This window comes from Lethenteron reissneri, chromosome 50 (assembly GCF_015708825.2).
Source record: "Lethenteron reissneri isolate LAM-NWPU_2019-01 chromosome 50, ASM1570882v1, whole genome shotgun sequence".
Taxonomy (NCBI): Eukaryota; Metazoa; Chordata; class Hyperoartia; order Petromyzontiformes; family Petromyzontidae; genus Lethenteron; species Lethenteron reissneri.
In genome coordinates, this window is record NC_083828.1 from 2887306 (window position 1) to 2903738 (window position 16433).

At 46.7% G+C, this 16433-nt stretch overlaps 1 protein-coding gene across 5 annotated transcripts in view; it reads right to left on the minus strand.

Annotated features, from left to right (window-relative positions):
• Positions 1-16433, minus strand: part of LOC133355235 (proton-coupled amino acid transporter 1-like) — a 36650-nt gene that overhangs the window by 2111 nt on the left and 18106 nt on the right. For 2 of the 5 annotated variants that reach the window (XM_061572607.1, XM_061572604.1), the window contains 9 exons: positions 12459-12599; positions 11486-11576; positions 10723-10811; positions 9707-9802; positions 8588-8672; positions 7408-7626; positions 5097-5195; positions 3858-4027; positions 566-735 (listed from right to left, as the gene is read on the minus strand). In XM_061572607.1, coding sequence (XP_061428591.1) covers positions 566-735; positions 3858-4027; positions 5097-5195; positions 7408-7626; positions 8588-8672; positions 9707-9802; positions 10723-10811; positions 11486-11576; positions 12459-12598 — 1159 coding nt within the window. In that variant the 5' untranslated portion in view covers position 12599. Of the gene's footprint in view, positions 1-565; positions 736-1316; positions 1408-3857; positions 4028-5096; positions 5196-7407; positions 7627-8587; positions 8673-9706; positions 9803-10722; positions 10812-11485; positions 11577-12458; positions 12629-16433 lie in introns of all 5 variants that reach the window. The other 3 variants (XM_061572608.1, XM_061572606.1, XM_061572605.1) reach the window with 2 other exon arrangements.

A 16433-nucleotide genomic window follows, 5' to 3' on the forward strand; every position in this document is an offset into this window, starting at 1 on the left:
TAAAATAATAAAGATAAAACATAATTAAATAATTCTCACGACGTTTCGGCCACAACGCAAGCAGCCGTCCTCAGGTGAAGAACAGGTCTGTCGATAAGACAGAGTCTAAATGACACGTCTTAGGCTTGAAGTGTCTATTTAAGCTGTCTATTTAAGCTGTGAGGGAGGAGGAAGAGAGCCTTGACAAAAGAAGGCTCTCTTTCTCCTCCCTCACAGCTTAAATAGACACTTCAAGCCTAAGACGTGTCATTTAGACTCTGTCTTATCGACAGACCTGTTCTTCACCTGAGGACGGCTGCTTGCGTTGTGGCCGAAACGTCGTGAGAATTATTTAATTATGTTTTATCTTTATTATTTTATTACTTCCCTTCTACGTGACTTTACCGAAAGAACCAAGAAGATGAATTCCTGCAGTCACGAAAGCTTTAAATCGAAATAAAATCCATGACCTTTAAATACGAAGCCCTAGTCGGATTTCAATAAAGAGTACGGTTCCCCGGGGCTCCCCAGGCATGCTTGGAGTTTTACACGCGCGACGATTCCGATTCTGATGTGCGGAACGTACATGTGATGCACACGAGCACGGCTCGGCACATCAAGTCCACGGACATCTGCCAGCGCCGCGGGACTTTGGCCACGAAGAAGGGAGCGATGATCTCGGCCGCCACGTAGAACTGCACCCCGTAGCTCACGAAGATTCCCAGGGAGAAGAGGATCTTCACCGACTCGTACAGCCTGGCACGCACGCACGCGAGCGCACGGGGACAATTTCTCCGTCCGTCACTCGAAACATATGCGGCGGGGGGTGGCGCAGTGGTAACGTACTATTAGGTTTTTTCGGTAAAGTAACGTAGGTAAAAAATAATAAAAATAATAAAAGTAATAATAAAAATAAAATAACAAATCACGACGTTTCGGAGGCAACAAAAGTCTCCGTCATCAGGTGGGACCGTCACAGCTAGATTTACTGTATCAAGTGAGGCACTTGATACAGTAAATCTAGCTGTGACGGTCTAGCTGTGACGGTCCCACCTGATACAGTAAATCTAGCTGTGACGGTCCCACCTGATGACGGAGACTTGTGTTGCCTCCGAAACGTCGTGATTTATTATTTTATCTTCTTGTTTCTTTCGGTAAAGTCACGTAGAAGGGAAGTAATAAAATAATAAAAATAAAACATAATAAAACAATTCTCACGACGTTTCGGCTACAACGCAAGCAGCCGTCTTCAGGTGAAGAATGAGACACTACCAAACTAGGAAATCCTACGGCCTTTCACTGGAAAAACCACCTCTGCAGTACTAAACTCTACTGACCTGGTATCGACAATCAAGGGGATTGCCCTGTCCCCAGACGACCTGCTTGTCAGTTTTGATGTGGTTTCCTTGTTCACCAAGGTACCTGTGCCTGACACCATCGCAATCATTGAAGACTTGGTTCATCAAGGACTGAACGCTGGGGTACCCCCCCTGGTGAGACACTGCTTAACCAATACATACTTCACCTGGAATGGAACCTTCTACAAGCAAATTGAGGGCACCCCAATGGGCTCCCCCCTATCTCCGGTTGTAGCCAACATCTTCATGGAGAAATTTGAGACGGACGCCATCCAGACTGCCACTCTACGCCCGACCTTATGGAAGAGGTACGTAGACGACACTTTTGTCATCTGGCCACATGGCCGGCCTGCTCTAGACCAATTTCTCGACCACATCAATTCCATACACCCAGCCATCAGATTCACCATGGAAGTCGAAAATGATGGCAAGCTACCCTTTTTGGATGTCCTAATCAAAAGGAGACCTGATGGTTCAATGAGCCACTCTGTCTACAGGAAAGCCACCCACACGGATGCTTATCTAAAACCGGATTCCCACCACCATCCATCTCAGAAGAATTCCCTCATCAAGACTCTATATCATAGAGCCCAATGCATCTCCGACCATGAACACATTTCCAGTGAACTCAAACACGTACGCCAAGCTCTTAAGGCAAATGGTTACTCCGACTATACAATCCGCAAAGCCATCACTCCAACCATCAAGAAGGATCCTGTTGAGGAGCCTTTCAAGACCATCACCTTACCCTACATTGCTGGGGTCACAAAAAAGATCTCCAAAATCCTGATTAAACACAAGATCCAGGTCCGATTCAACACAGTACATAAAATCCGTGATCTGGTACCGTCTGTAAAAGATGTGGTTCCAGACATACAGTACCCTGGCGTCTACAAACTAAGTTGCCTCTGTGGTAGCAGTTACATTGGGGAAACCAAACGACATGTCTCGGACCGCATCCGTGAACATAAAGCTGACCTGAAACACGGTAGGACTAACACCTCAGCCGTGGCAGATCACTGTTACAACTCAGTGGGCTCACATCATATTGACTTCTCCAAGACAGAGGTTCTCTGCAAGCCATCTGGCTATCATGAGAGATTCGTTCATGAGGCGATCCACATATACAAACACAGAGACAACTTTAACCGAGAAGATGGATTCTGGCTCAGCAATCATTGGAAGGACGTAATAAACCATTTCGATACACATTAGGGTGTGTAGAATAATACATAGTGTGATATTAAATGTATAAGATATAGGTTGGTTTACAGCAATACAGTATATAATTTAATGTTGGGTTTATCTATGGCAGTATATAGTACGGTATATGCTCGTGTGATGTAAGAGAATAAGGTTTAGATGGAAGCATATTATAGAATTTTTACGAGGTAAAATTGTAATGTATTACTTGCTGTTAGTAACTCAGCTTATTATAGAGTATAGTAAGTATACTGATGGTGCGATGCAGTTTATACTTTAGTTTTTTATGTAGTTTATACTTTAGTTTTCTACGTGTTGTTGAGTAACTGCAGCTACATATCATTAACATTCCTTTCCTTTGTTACTGCTAATCCCTGCACCCCCCTTGGTTGCTGCTGATCCTGCATAATGCATGGGCATAATATGACTTTGACACCCCCCCGCCCAACGCCTACGCATTTTCCATGAATATGCTAAATCCCTCTTCACATGCACATTCTTTTTGTTAAGGCGCTCTTCAACCCCCAATGCAGCTTATATATAAGCTCCTAGTTTGGTAGTGTCTCATTCTTCACCTGAAGACGGCTGCTTGCGTTGTAGCCGAAACGTCGTGAGAATTGTTTTATTATGTTTTATTTTTATTATTTTATTACTTCCCTTCTACGTGACTTTACCGAAAGAAACAAGAAGATGAATCCCTGCAGTCACGAAAGCTTTAAATCGAAAATTATTATTTTACTTTTATTATTACTTTTATTAATTTTAATTTTATTATTTTTTACCTACGTGACTTAACCGAAAAAACCTAAGAGTATGAATCCTTGCAGTCACGAAAGCTTCAAATCTAGAAGCAGTGGTAACGCTTGTGCCGCACGGCAAGATGGGCCTGGGTTTGAATCCCGACTCGGGAACCTTTCCACGTGGAGTTTGTGTGTTCTCCCACTGGAGCTATGCACTTTTAAATCTATGTTGAAAACTAATTTCTTAAGAACTGCTTTTTGTGTTGAGTTTGTTGTCCTTCCCCTGCACCTCCGGTTCGCACGGATGGCTACGTACGGCGCAAAATAAGTTCAATATACGCACATACACTGTTCTGCATGGTTTTTTTCCGGGTTCTCTGGCTAAACAAAGCAATGTTGGCCAAAACATCCCAATGCTGAAACACTACCTGCAAATTACTCAACTTCCGGGATTACAAGCAGCAGCAACATTGCCCCCCCCTGCTGCGAAAACTGGGCAGGAGCCTTCTGAAAGAGAGTCTTGAGACTCTGGGAGGGCTTTCCTGGAAGAAGAAAAACAACAACAAGATAAAAGTACCCATTGGAGATGGGCAGGTTCAGGGTCACGCTGGGCATCACTTTGGAACCAAAGCACACGTATCCCAGAGTGCCAAGCGACAGGTAGAGCAAGGTCACCACCAGCATTCCCATGCTGAGCAGCAGCTTGAACGAGCCCGGGTCTCGCATCCGGTTCTCCAGCGGCAGCACCTGCAGCAGCACGACAGGGAGGCAACAATTTAACGCGTAGGTTTTCGCAGCCAATACATTCCATTCGTAATTGACATTTTGGGTTACGCCACGTAACGATCTGGCCAGATTTATGTCGCTAGACCCTCCACCACCCGACATAGCCAAACAAATGAAAGTGTCACGCGTGCAAGCGTTGAGCGTGCCAATCTTTGTTGCGTCAGCTCTTCGGTAGGCAGAGGTACGATTCTCACAACAAATGTAGCAATTATGTACGCGACGTTTCGCTCGAAACTGTGCCAGGCGTATTTTGGCCGTACATCAGGAAGTCCGATAACCACGTCATCCGACCCGGCTTCTTCAATAGGGTGTCATGACATCCCAGGAACAACCAATCAGATTTGACCTCGATGTTAAAAATTACAAATAAATGTCCATTTTACAAAGACAATTATCGAGAAAACAAGCACAGAGGACCACTAAGGCGCTGTTGTGAGGGATCATGCCAGCAGGAGATTCATGTCACGTTTCCACCACCACTGGGAAGTGTGCTGGCCTGGTCGTGAGCTGGGCTCCCGTACCCACTCAGCCTGACGAGGCCGAGCCAACATCGAATGGGTTAGTAAGAGAACCCTTCTATCGCGAGCCACACGCAGATTTTACCCGGGCTGTTACGGGATCAATCAGAGATTTGGATGCTCACGCCGTGATATCTCCCCGATTAGTTACATTTCTCAGCCGTGTCAGTGATCAAAACACACGGCGGAAGATCACAGTGAGAGAACGACCAAGGGGAAACACGGATTGGACAACAAACAAAAATCGAACAACAAACATAAATGGGAGACGTCACGATGACAGTTAAGAAAAGCCGGCTAGCGGGCTCGGGGTAGGACATCGCGAGAAAGGGACGATGGCCGATGGTCAAGACCAATGATGGAATGTAAGCTAAAGGGGTACAACACGGCCCAGACAAACAGCCACCACAGAGATGGAATGGTGAGGTCAACTCGCTCGCTCCCACACACACACGGCTTGCCACGTTTCCACAGACTATGCATCGTCCGGAGTGTCCGATGCGTAGACTCACCACACCGATGCCTTCAAAGGCAAAGATGGCCATTCCGAAGAAGAGGGGGAGAGCGTTGGCTTCTCCCACGTACTTGACATCCAGTGTTGTCGGAATGTTCTGTGGTAAAGACCAGACGCGGGATCGGCACGAGCCGTCGCGGTTAATGCAACAGCAGCAGCGTGTCCGGCATTCACCCATGTACCCGTTCATATCACAAAGACACCAACCACGCCGTTCAACACGCTGCACCGCCGAGCGCCACGAATCGGCTTCCGAAGCGGGTGCCTAAAACCAGATCGGCCTGAATGTTCGCAGACTCGTCACATCTCCGAAGCTAAGCAGGATTTTTTTTGGCACCGTTGGTACTTGCGACGGAACACTGCCAGCGAATACCAAGAGATTCAGGCTTCGGCTGCGAGGTGACCACGAGATTACAGCAATGGATTTTTGAATCTGTCAGCTTTGAATGATATCGCTATGAATGGGTTTTCTCCAGCTACTCTTCTTCATCTTTCTTACCATATACCACCCTACTTAAAAAATTATCTTGCGACTTAGCGAGGCTTTTCAGAATCAGAATATTTATTTGTGCTGGAGGAATCCGATGAGCTATAAAGCTTCTTTTTCGCAGATGTCCAGTACGACATCTGTGGTGACAGGCACTTTCATAGGTGGCAGGCACTTTAATCAGTCCCTCCAGAAAAACGCGGAGTTTTTTGGTGATTGTTGCGGGCAAAAATTTGTTGATTATGCGGCACGTTTTCTTAAAAAATGCGATGGAATATGCGGGATATTTATGCAATTTTATGCGATTAAATTGCGGGAACTTGCAAAAATTGCGGTTTGATGAAAAAGAGAAAAAAAAGTGATTCCCCCAACACCCTATTCACTAGGCTACTACTTTAATGTAAAGAGTCATTTCTTATTACTTCCTATGATAAGCAAGCATACTACATCACATAAAGTGCTGGGAATATTTAAGTTCTCATCTTGTTTTATTTCAGACCTTAACAAACAGATGGCTCAAACTTACAAAACATTGAGTCGAACAAGTTCTGTAGCTTTACAAAATGAATATGCTACAACTTCTGTAAAAATGAATAAATAAAATATTAAAAAATAAAATGTGTGCTTCCTGTTTTACAGAGGTAGCTATACAAAACAGACATCTTCTGTTAAAATAAGTGTTTTCAGTGCACAGTAACGTAAGCAATACAGTAACAGTACAGTCTTACAGTAATGTAAATTTACATACTACTAACAAAAAAGTGCAATCTTACAACTGTAAAGTTGCATAAACTCTTCATCATGGTTTCATTGGCATCGCGGGGTATGCAGCTTTTCAATGATATCGCGTAATGAGTGACGTCACTTCATAACGTTCCCATGGCAACAGGGGAAATGGCTGCGCTTGTGTGAAGTAAACGCAACATTTTTCAACTTTCTGCTAAGATATATGTGACTTTTTGCAACGAAAATGCGGGGATTATGAAATCATGCAAGCCCGCATATTTTGCGCGCGGAAATCTGCAATTTATGCAGCGAAAGTGCGGCGTATTTGAAAAAACGCGCCCCCCGCATAAATATGCGGACTTTGGCTGATTTTGCGTGGAATCTTGCGATCGCATAATTGCGTTTTTCTGGAGGGACTGTTTTATTAATGCGAGACGTTAGTTTCGTCTTATACCATATGCACCACACTCACCACACTCGTGAACTGAGGCTCCCTTGAGGACACCGGCCATAACCCGAACCCTCCCTTCCCACTTGGCACGAGTGTGCACTCAACAAGATACTATTCTGAGGGATGATTAAATAAAATAATGTTTTAAATAACCTGCTGAAGAGTGAATTGGTACATGTTTAAACACGTAGGTTTCCACAGCCAGTATTATGATCGTAGTTAATGTTTGGGTTAGGCCACGTGACAACCAGACTTTTATGTGTGTTGAACTTCTTTCGCACCGTACGTAGCCAACCACGCTATTCGGAGGCGCGGCTTAGTTTGTGTCAGGAGCCCCTCCACCGCCCGACCACAGCCAAACAAATTAAATCGTCACGCGCACAAGCGTTTTTACCGATTCGCCAATTACGATGTTGTTTTATCTCGCGGGTAAATTGAAGGACAACTCACGCGGCCCAACGCAGAGCTCAGATACGCGACACTTCGCCCGGAACTGCGTCAAGCGCCTTCAGGCGAGCGACCAGGAAATCAGAAATAATGAATTGTTTTTCTTTCTCTTTCTCCCCCCCCTCCACCCCCCAGGCACGACGGCCACATCCCTCGTCATGGCAGCGGAGGCTACCGGGCCCCCAGAGAGAAGCGTACCGTCGACATGTAGTAGTAGATAATGATGATGCTGGTCAGCATGCACACGTTGGCGAGGGCGGAGAAGGGAGCCAGCCAGCGCAGGTTCTTCACGAACGACAGCAAGATGATGAAGGGCAGCAGGCACAGCATGTACAGGCGCTTGTCCATCGCGAAGCCTCCCGGCGCGCCTTCCTTGCCCGCGGACTCGCTGGTGCCGTTGTTTCGCTGCTCCACCACCTGGCGGAGGTGGTGGGGCGCGATGGGGGAGGGAGAGATGATTTTGTCATCTTCGTTTTGACATTTTCACAGTTAATAGCAAGCAAGCAAATAAACACCACCTATGGTATGCTGAGCTTCTTTCGCACCGTACGTAGCCAACCGTGCTAATCCAAGGCGCGGAAAGAAGGACAACAAACTAAATACAACAAGCTATTCTCAAGAAATGAATTTTCAAACTATATGCAAAAGTGCATAGCTCCAGTGGCTTCATAATAATAGAAGAGCGTTCCAGACGGCCGCAGAAGCGCATCTGAAAGCGCGCGATGCAGTGACCGTCTTTGTTGACAGAAATGAAAGAGTTGAATACATGGTAAATGTGGCAGAATATGTATGGTACCACATACCTACAATATGCTCATTATAGGCTGTTATTATGAAGATCTCATTAAACAAAGGGTTTGCATGAAGCTCACGATAAGCATTATGCATACCCGTCAACCCATACGGTTTACCTGTATTCTTGTACGGAGAAACAGAGATTACAGGTCCAAATGGAGTACAGCCGTTTCAATACGGGCTTTGTAGGATGAACGTTGAGTTTTATAAGGGCACGGGGTGACCAATAAGGTCTGAAATGGTCTGTAATAAGGTAGGGCACTGATAAGTGGGTTGACAGGTATGATCATGTGATGGTAATAAAGACTTTTTTGTATGTGAAGCAAATCGAAAGAAAACGTGATGAAGTACGTCATCAGTACGTAGGGAACGGAAAAGAGTTGAAATCCCCCTCCAAAAAAATCACATTATAGAAAAGGTACAAAAACACCACGGATATACAAAACAAAACACGACAAAGAGCTCCGAGGCAAACAGAGCATGGACGAGGTGGGGCAACATCCTTAACCTTTCTAAGTGCCGGGCCAGGTCCCTAATTGCCCTGCGCTACAAACAAAAGATTAGGCTGATCGCGAGTGACTACCTGCTTGATGTTGTCCGCCATGAAGACGAAATAAACGCAGCAGAAGCCCAGCTGAGTGGTGATGAGAAAGAGGCTGATCACGTTCCTGCCGTCGAGACACAAACACCCGGCGTCGGGTTGGAACGAAGGGGTTTTTAAATCCTTTATATTAAGTTCGCTTGCTTGCTTGCGTGCTTGCTTGCGTGCTTGCTTACGACCGTGCAAATCTTTCGGTCGTTTTTTAACCCACTTCCCGTGATCCAATCGAGCTGACATTTTTCCACACAGACTCGTTGTGCGAGACAATTAATGGTCGTGAAAAAAAATTCCCAAAATTTTACACTTTTTAGGCAAAAAAAATGTATTTTACATATATTCAAATAGAACTCATTCATGGCTTTGGCTGAACGTCACAGTGTAAGAGCCCAGAGCGTAACCCCTCCACAGGCCGTGGCGGAGTAGCGCAGTTGGTAGCGCCCTCGCTTCCCATGTCAAAGGTCGCGGGATCGATCCCCGCGTCCTCCACAGGCGAATATATTTTTAAATCCTTTATATTAAGTTCGCTGCCACGCATATAAAGGATTTATAGTGAAAAACTTTGTTTTTACGGGTTATACTTATTAATCATCAATCAACCGATCTTTATTTGACGTGTCAATATCGCCCTCAATAAAGCAGGCGTCTCAGTGCACATCACAGCAGAACGGGAACAGTACCAGGGGCAGTGAGCGATAGGATTGAATAAAGAAACCTGTCACGCACTGAGCGGCTGACATCGAGAGCAATGCTCGACATTAATTCGCACGGTAGATTGTACGCAGCCTAGAGTAGGCCAAATACTTAACTTTAAATCCATTAGCAATGAGCCAACGGGTTTAACACCATTCAATTTGAGCACGTCTTACAAACTTTCAGCAGTATCACAAAACACTTTTGTCACATAACAGGCAGATGAGGAGCTTTAGAATAATAATAATTCGTGTTCTATATTCACCAAATAACATGTTTTCAAAGTGCACAGTCTGTTGATTAACACTGTAGAATGCACAACTAATGCACAAGGCTTTAGAAAGCTACGAGTCAAGAGTTCTATATTCTTTGAACCAAAAATACGAAAAAGAATTACTATAATCATCTTACTTTCCCCAAGATGCTTTAGAATTTAGCCAGGTGAAGTTGGAGACCTCCATAGCATGCATGACAGTGCCTCCATAACACAGGGTTGAACGCTTCAGCCTAGAGCACACACACAATGACGATGCAGACGCGCCGGTCAATTACCAATCACGACACACACACACACACTACACCACATTTTTTCAAGGCAATATGGCTAAGGCAGTGCCGGATCTAGTAGCAAAAGTAGCACATGCTACAGGCCCCGCACTTTCAAGGGCCCCGCGCTAGATGCTTTCAAGCTATCAATTCCTGTTCAGTGATTCTGCACTATTACTATAGTACTATACTGCCTTTTATGAACGAATGTGTGTTTTAAGGTTAGCGATTTGTCGTATTATCTGGTTGTGTAGCAAATGAAAAAATACAATTATTTTACTCTGCAAGTAAAAAATGTGTGTTTTAATATGTATGTGTTTTATTTATTTATTTAGGGCCTCTTTATACCATATGCTACAGGCCCCGCACTAGCTTAATCCGGAACTGGGCTAAGGTGTGGAGGGTGGGGTTGCTGCACAGATGAGGAGGGTACGGGGGCTCCCCATACAAAGGTAACAATTCAAGTAAACGTCACACTGGTAACTTCACATGTTGGTGACGTCACATGACTGGAGTTTACATTGTCATGATGAACGCATCGTGTACTCAAAGGACCGCCCCTACCCCACACAGATCCTTTAACGGAGCAATGCGGAATGAGTACCCCGATTTCTAAAGACGCCGTAGAGGCTGCAATGTGAACTGCGATTGATTTCCTCTTCAGCAATCATCAAAAAAATTCACATCGGATCGGCTGATAGCTGCAAAGTTTGCGGCTCTCCTGGCCATCGTGTGCAGCAGGATTCATGGCGAGGGGATAATGAACGAGAGCCATTCTCTGTGCCTGTCAGGGTCGAAACGACCGCTTTGTCGCTTAATGCATTGCAGGGATTGGCAGACGCCCAGAAGGGGGTGGGATCGTTTTATGATGCTCGGCTTACTTTCTGCACAGGTAGTGGCTACACCTCACGAGGGTCAGCATACAGTCGATAGCAACAATCGCCATCACCACGAGGCACACGGGTCCCACCTATACATACGGATACACAAAGACAAAGATCCCCCGTATAGCCTTAACAAACTGTTGGGGAAAGTGTTGTTAGCGAGCACCTATGAAGGCCGGAACGGCACACGAGGGGGTGGGTGGCCAGCACCACGCCCGGCCGCCTTTGTCCCCCTAGTGGCGACGTTTACACATCGCACCAGGTACTCATTTGAGGCCGAGTCGACCTCAGGGAAGCACAGGACCGGTTCAGATAATGGTCACCGGTGTGCGCCATGCGCGTGAATCGAACTCGGGTTGCCAGATTCGTAGCGCAACGCGCTAACTGTTACACTACCGCTCCCAATGCATACACTCATACCGAACCCTCCATTCGCCACTAAGTGACAGGCCAGGTGCACTTTGAGGCCACGTGAAGTGTCGAAGGCTCGCTGACACACATACATACAACAACCGCCATTCGCCACTAAGTGGCGGTGACGTCACCACGACGCTTGTGCCAGGCCACGTGCACCTTGAGGCCACGTGAAGTGTCGAACGCCCGCTGGCAGAAGGTCACGGGGCAAACCCAGGTGCCACGGGTCGACTGACTGAGATGACCGAGATGACTGGCTGATGCACCACCTGTGCCCCCTACTGTGCCAACTTGCTGTGCTTTAGCCACACACACACACGCACGTGCGCACGATGTGAATCCTTACCACAAGCCCAGCGTGTTTCACGGCGAGTGGGAGGCCCAGGAGGCCAGTTCCCACATTCCCCTTGAGGAAGTGCAGCAACGTCTGAGCAAACCTGGCCAGCGGACACACAGAGTAGCGGGGTCACTCGAGACATCTGCCTGTCACGTGGCAAAATGTTTTATAATACAGCAGGGAGTTTGTAAGCAGGCGAAATAAAACGTTAAACCTGTTGGCTCATTGCCGATGGATTGAAAGTTTAATATTCGGCGTACTCTAGGCTGGGTGAAATTTACCATTACTGTTGAGCACAGTGCTGTCGGTGTTAGCCGCTGAGGGCGTGATGAGTTTCTTTATTCAATTCTGCAGCTCTATTCACCGGTACCGTTCCCGTTCTGCTGTAATGTGCACCGGTGGCTACTTTATTGAGGGAGATATTGGTATGTAAAATAAACATTGATCGACTGATCTGCACTCTGCAGCAGCAAATCGAGCGTTCGGTCCGACAGGGGGAGCAGTTCGCTTGAGATGACGCTCAGAAGGCCAAACAGGCAGGCTCACAAACGCAGTCCTCGTTTAACACAGTAGATGCATTCCTTAAAAGTGCCGCATTAAGCGAAAAACGCGTGAAGCGAAAAAATTTCCCCCATAAATAATGTAACGATAAGGTTTGGCGAAATACGATATACTACTACGCATGCGGACAAAGAACTGAGGGTACGTCCGCCGCGTAACTGTATCATTCTGCGTACTGTATCATGCAGCTCAGCCGCACAGCTCACGAAAGTAGTTCGTTGTTGACCGCTCAGATAGCGCGTTATAACGGTGCTCGTTACACGTTGCGTGAAAAGTGTTCCCAAATGGAAGAGCCGCGTTAGAGTTGCGCGAACGCGCGTCAAGCGAGGACTTACCGTGCAGCCAAACTACGGCCCGCGCGCGTCGGCTCGCGCGACGAGCGCGCCGACTGTGTCGTGTTGGGGTGCGCGTGGCGACGTACGTGGTGGTGTGCTCTCCACGATTACCGAGCCCCGAGCCCGCACCGCCTCCACCATCGCCTACATCGGAGTCCATTCCGGGCGAGTCTGAGTCCAGGCCGGGAAGATCTCCCTCCGAAACGTTTCGTGGCTCCGTACACATCCTGGAGCAGGGGACTCAAGGCCTCACGTTCTGATGCGACACAACCCAACACACCACGGCCACCCTTGGTGGCTGCTTACGACAACAACCTCCCTCCATGCCGGGCTCATGAAGCGCGACGCAGCAAAGCCTGGTGGTGCACGTGGACAGATGTTTAACGGAAAGCAGCGCAATTGGTGCCCGTGGAGTCGGCCGTCGCCCGTTTCAAATGGAGAACCTCCTCGGCACTCACGACGCATTGATGCGAATTGTGGACGCAAGCAACATGTGACCTAAATAATAAGCACAGTTAAGCACTTGTACCACAATTTTTTTAAATGACATTTTTTAAAATAAAAAATATTTTTTTTATTTTTTTACAGCACAGCCATCTCTCGCCCACTGCGGACTTGCCAACCGCGGAATTCATGTACACAACATATATTTTCTGCGTAGTTTATCAGCTGCCCGTCCGTTTTGTTGCGATTCTCACAGCGCATAGACGACGTCACATCGCAACATAGCAGCGAAAGTGTACCGGGACTTACAAAAAATGCAGCTGGATCGGATCACCGATCCAGCCACTCAGCACCACCGATCCAGTCAGCAGCGTCACTGTGCCTGCCCCCCTTTGCCTCTGCCTCCTTATCTGTCATTGATGACCCAGAGGAAGAGGGTGAGGGTGGGCTGAGCCACTCCTTCATAATTATTATAAACAATATACAGTTTCTGAATTACTATAGCACGGTACTATCTATCATTTAGCAAATGTTGATTATCGGGGAGCGGTGGTGCAGTGCGCTAGCCACCCAACGACCTGAGCTCTAATCCAAGCCGAGGCTGACATCAGTTTCTGAACTGGTCCCAAGACACTGCTCCCTGCACCAACCCACACTTGGGGCCAGCGTGTGGTCCCAAACCCCAAACTTGGAGCAAAACGTGTGGTCCAAAAACCCCACACTTGGGCCCAGCGTGTGGTCCAAAACCCCACACTTGGGGCCAGCGTGTGGTCCCAAACCCCAAACTTGGAGCAAAACGTGTGGTCCAAAAACCCCACACTTGGGCCCAGCGTGTGGTCCAAAACCCCACACTTGGGGCCAGCGTGTGGTCCCAAACCCCAAACTTGGAGCAAAACGTGTGGTCCAAAAACCCCACACTTGGGCCCAGCGTGTGGTCCAAAACCCCACACCTGGGGCCAGCGTGTGGTCCCAAACCCCAAACTTGGAGCAAAACGTGTGGTCCAAAAACCCCACACTTGGGCCCAGCGTGTGGTCCAAAACCCCACACTTGGGGCCAGCGTGTGGTCCCAAACCCCAAACTTGGAGCAAAACGTGTGGTCCAAAAACCCCACACTTGGGCCCAGCGTGTGGTCCAAAACCCCACACTTGGGGCCAGCGTGTGGTCCAAAAACCCCCGAGACTAACGTGGTCTTCGTCGACTCGTGGATAAACCGTGTCCGTATGTACGTAGAACTTCTTTCGCACAGTACGAAGGCAACTGTGCTAATCGGAGGTGCGGGAGGAGTTGACTGCTAAACAGTGGCCTGAGTTATTACAGTGGCCATACAAGGGCTCATGTAAGCCAAAGCAAATGCTGAAGTTACTTTATTTTTGATTGGTACTTTATACATTTAATTACCGTATTCTCCGTATGATAACATTTTTCCTGTATTTTAAAGCAAAGGTTGGGGGGTTTGTCTTATAATCTGGTAGCCGTGTGTGTGTGTGAGCAGACTTACATAACGTTATTGACACTGGGGATATGTTTCCGGTACATCTTACTTTCCGGAACAGGTGAACATTCATCATCCTCAAAGTGTTATGGGGTCAAATCCTGGCCAGCTGAATTTGCATACGATTATTTGTGTTCATAAGAAAATGTCTTAAAGTCTTCACGTTTGACTTGCAAACTAGATGGCATTATGCATGCAAGGGTATTCATCATTAAATGTGTTTGCTCTCCTTGTGAATAATTATCACTGCGCTCTATAACACTTGAGAGGATGTCAAAATGCGATGTCATTCTGGGAAACTGGTAGATATGATTATTATTATTAGCGTTCTGTGGCGATCATTCAAATTTGGGCTTAAGGAGTGACCGCCACGCACAACTGATTCGCCTATGCCGTTAATACATCGCGATATTTTGGAGCCACGCAAAGCAGTGAGGTTGGGCATTCCAGCATGGGTTTTTGCAGCGTCCAGGCACGCAGCGTTTGCTCCACGGGGTGGTGAATCAGTGTGCAATCCACAATTTAATCGAAGGCAAAGCACGCAAAGCGTTTACGCCAGTGGGTGAAATTCCACACTGCTATGGCGGGGTCCACAGCACAACCATCGTTCACTCTCCCCCAAGTGGTGCTCATTTTATTGAGCACGGAGAGGTGAAGGGTGAACCCGAAGCCAGACATTTGAACGGGCGGCTTTTTCGACCGCACTCCATTCGTCCGAACTCACTGGTGCCACCCGGCTCGATTGCCGTCATTCTGGAGCATAAAAACTCTGAAACTGAGCAATAACCCAGACACGTAACGATTTATCGATGGAAAATAATTATTTAAGGCTCCCAAGACAGGCATCAAACCACGCGTGCAAGGCTCAATTATTTACGATCTGTGCACACTAGGGTACGTATCGCATGGACATGTAAAATTTTCAAAAGAACGAGGCAGAACGAACAAGACGGACGTAAAAAAAACGAGTGTACAAATGAGCCCGAAAAAAACCCAATAATACATCAATCATGACCCTTGAATCTTGCTAATTAATCAAATTGCATTGGTGGGTCCGATGTCTGGTGATAACTGTGCCGAGGACTGCGAGCACGTGAGAGTTGAGAGGTGTGGACATTGAGAGGTGATTGTTGAGAGGTGTGGAGACGGTGAGACCCATGGGGGAGACATTGTGTGGAGCCAAATTCTTACAGGGAGAGGAGTGTCGGAGAGGTTCAATTACCACACTTGTCGCGATTATGTAAGAGATTGCAGAAACTCTGCTCATGTTCTACAGCGTTACCTTGCATTAACGTTATGCAACCCAGCGCAAATGAATAACTTACGAAAAAATATACATTAACATTTTATTACTTCATAGGTGGCAGATTACGTTCCGCTATGGCGAGATAAACATAACCAAGGTATTGCAACAAAAGTAACAAAACATATGTGGGCACGAGCTCGTATCGACTGTCATGTATCGATTTACCACGTCCAGTAAGCCTGCCAGCTTTTCAAAAACTCGCACAATTCAATATATATACACATCAATGCCTACAGTTGCAATCCATGTATCCAATAGCAGGTAATCTCTGTGGGGTCATAGATAGATGGATACATTTAATTTTTTTATGTTAGCCTCTATTTCATGAGCGTCCTGCGACGGTACGGATGCTACATCGTACAGATATTAAGGGGCTACGGTGGCGAGATGTTCACTACCTCCCTTGGTATACAGGAGGTCGTAGTCTTCTTGGTTCTTTCGGTAAAGTCACGTAGAATGGAAATAATAAAATAATAAAAATAAAACATAATAAAATAATTCTCACGACGTTTCGGCCACAACGCAAGCAGCCGTCTGAATGACTCTGAATGACTCTGTCTTATCGACAGACCTGTTCTTCACCTGAGGACGGCTGCTTGCGTTGTGGCCGAAACGCCGTGAGAATTATTTTATTGTTTTATTTTTATTATTTCATTATTTCCATTCTATGTGACTTTACCGAAAGAACCAAGAAGATGAATCCCTGCAGTCACGAAAGCTTTAAATCGAAATTTAGGAGGTCGTAGGTTCGATCCCAACCCTGGCGCATATATATTTGGAGTATGCATTGCCGTCAACCCATACGGTTCACCCGTATT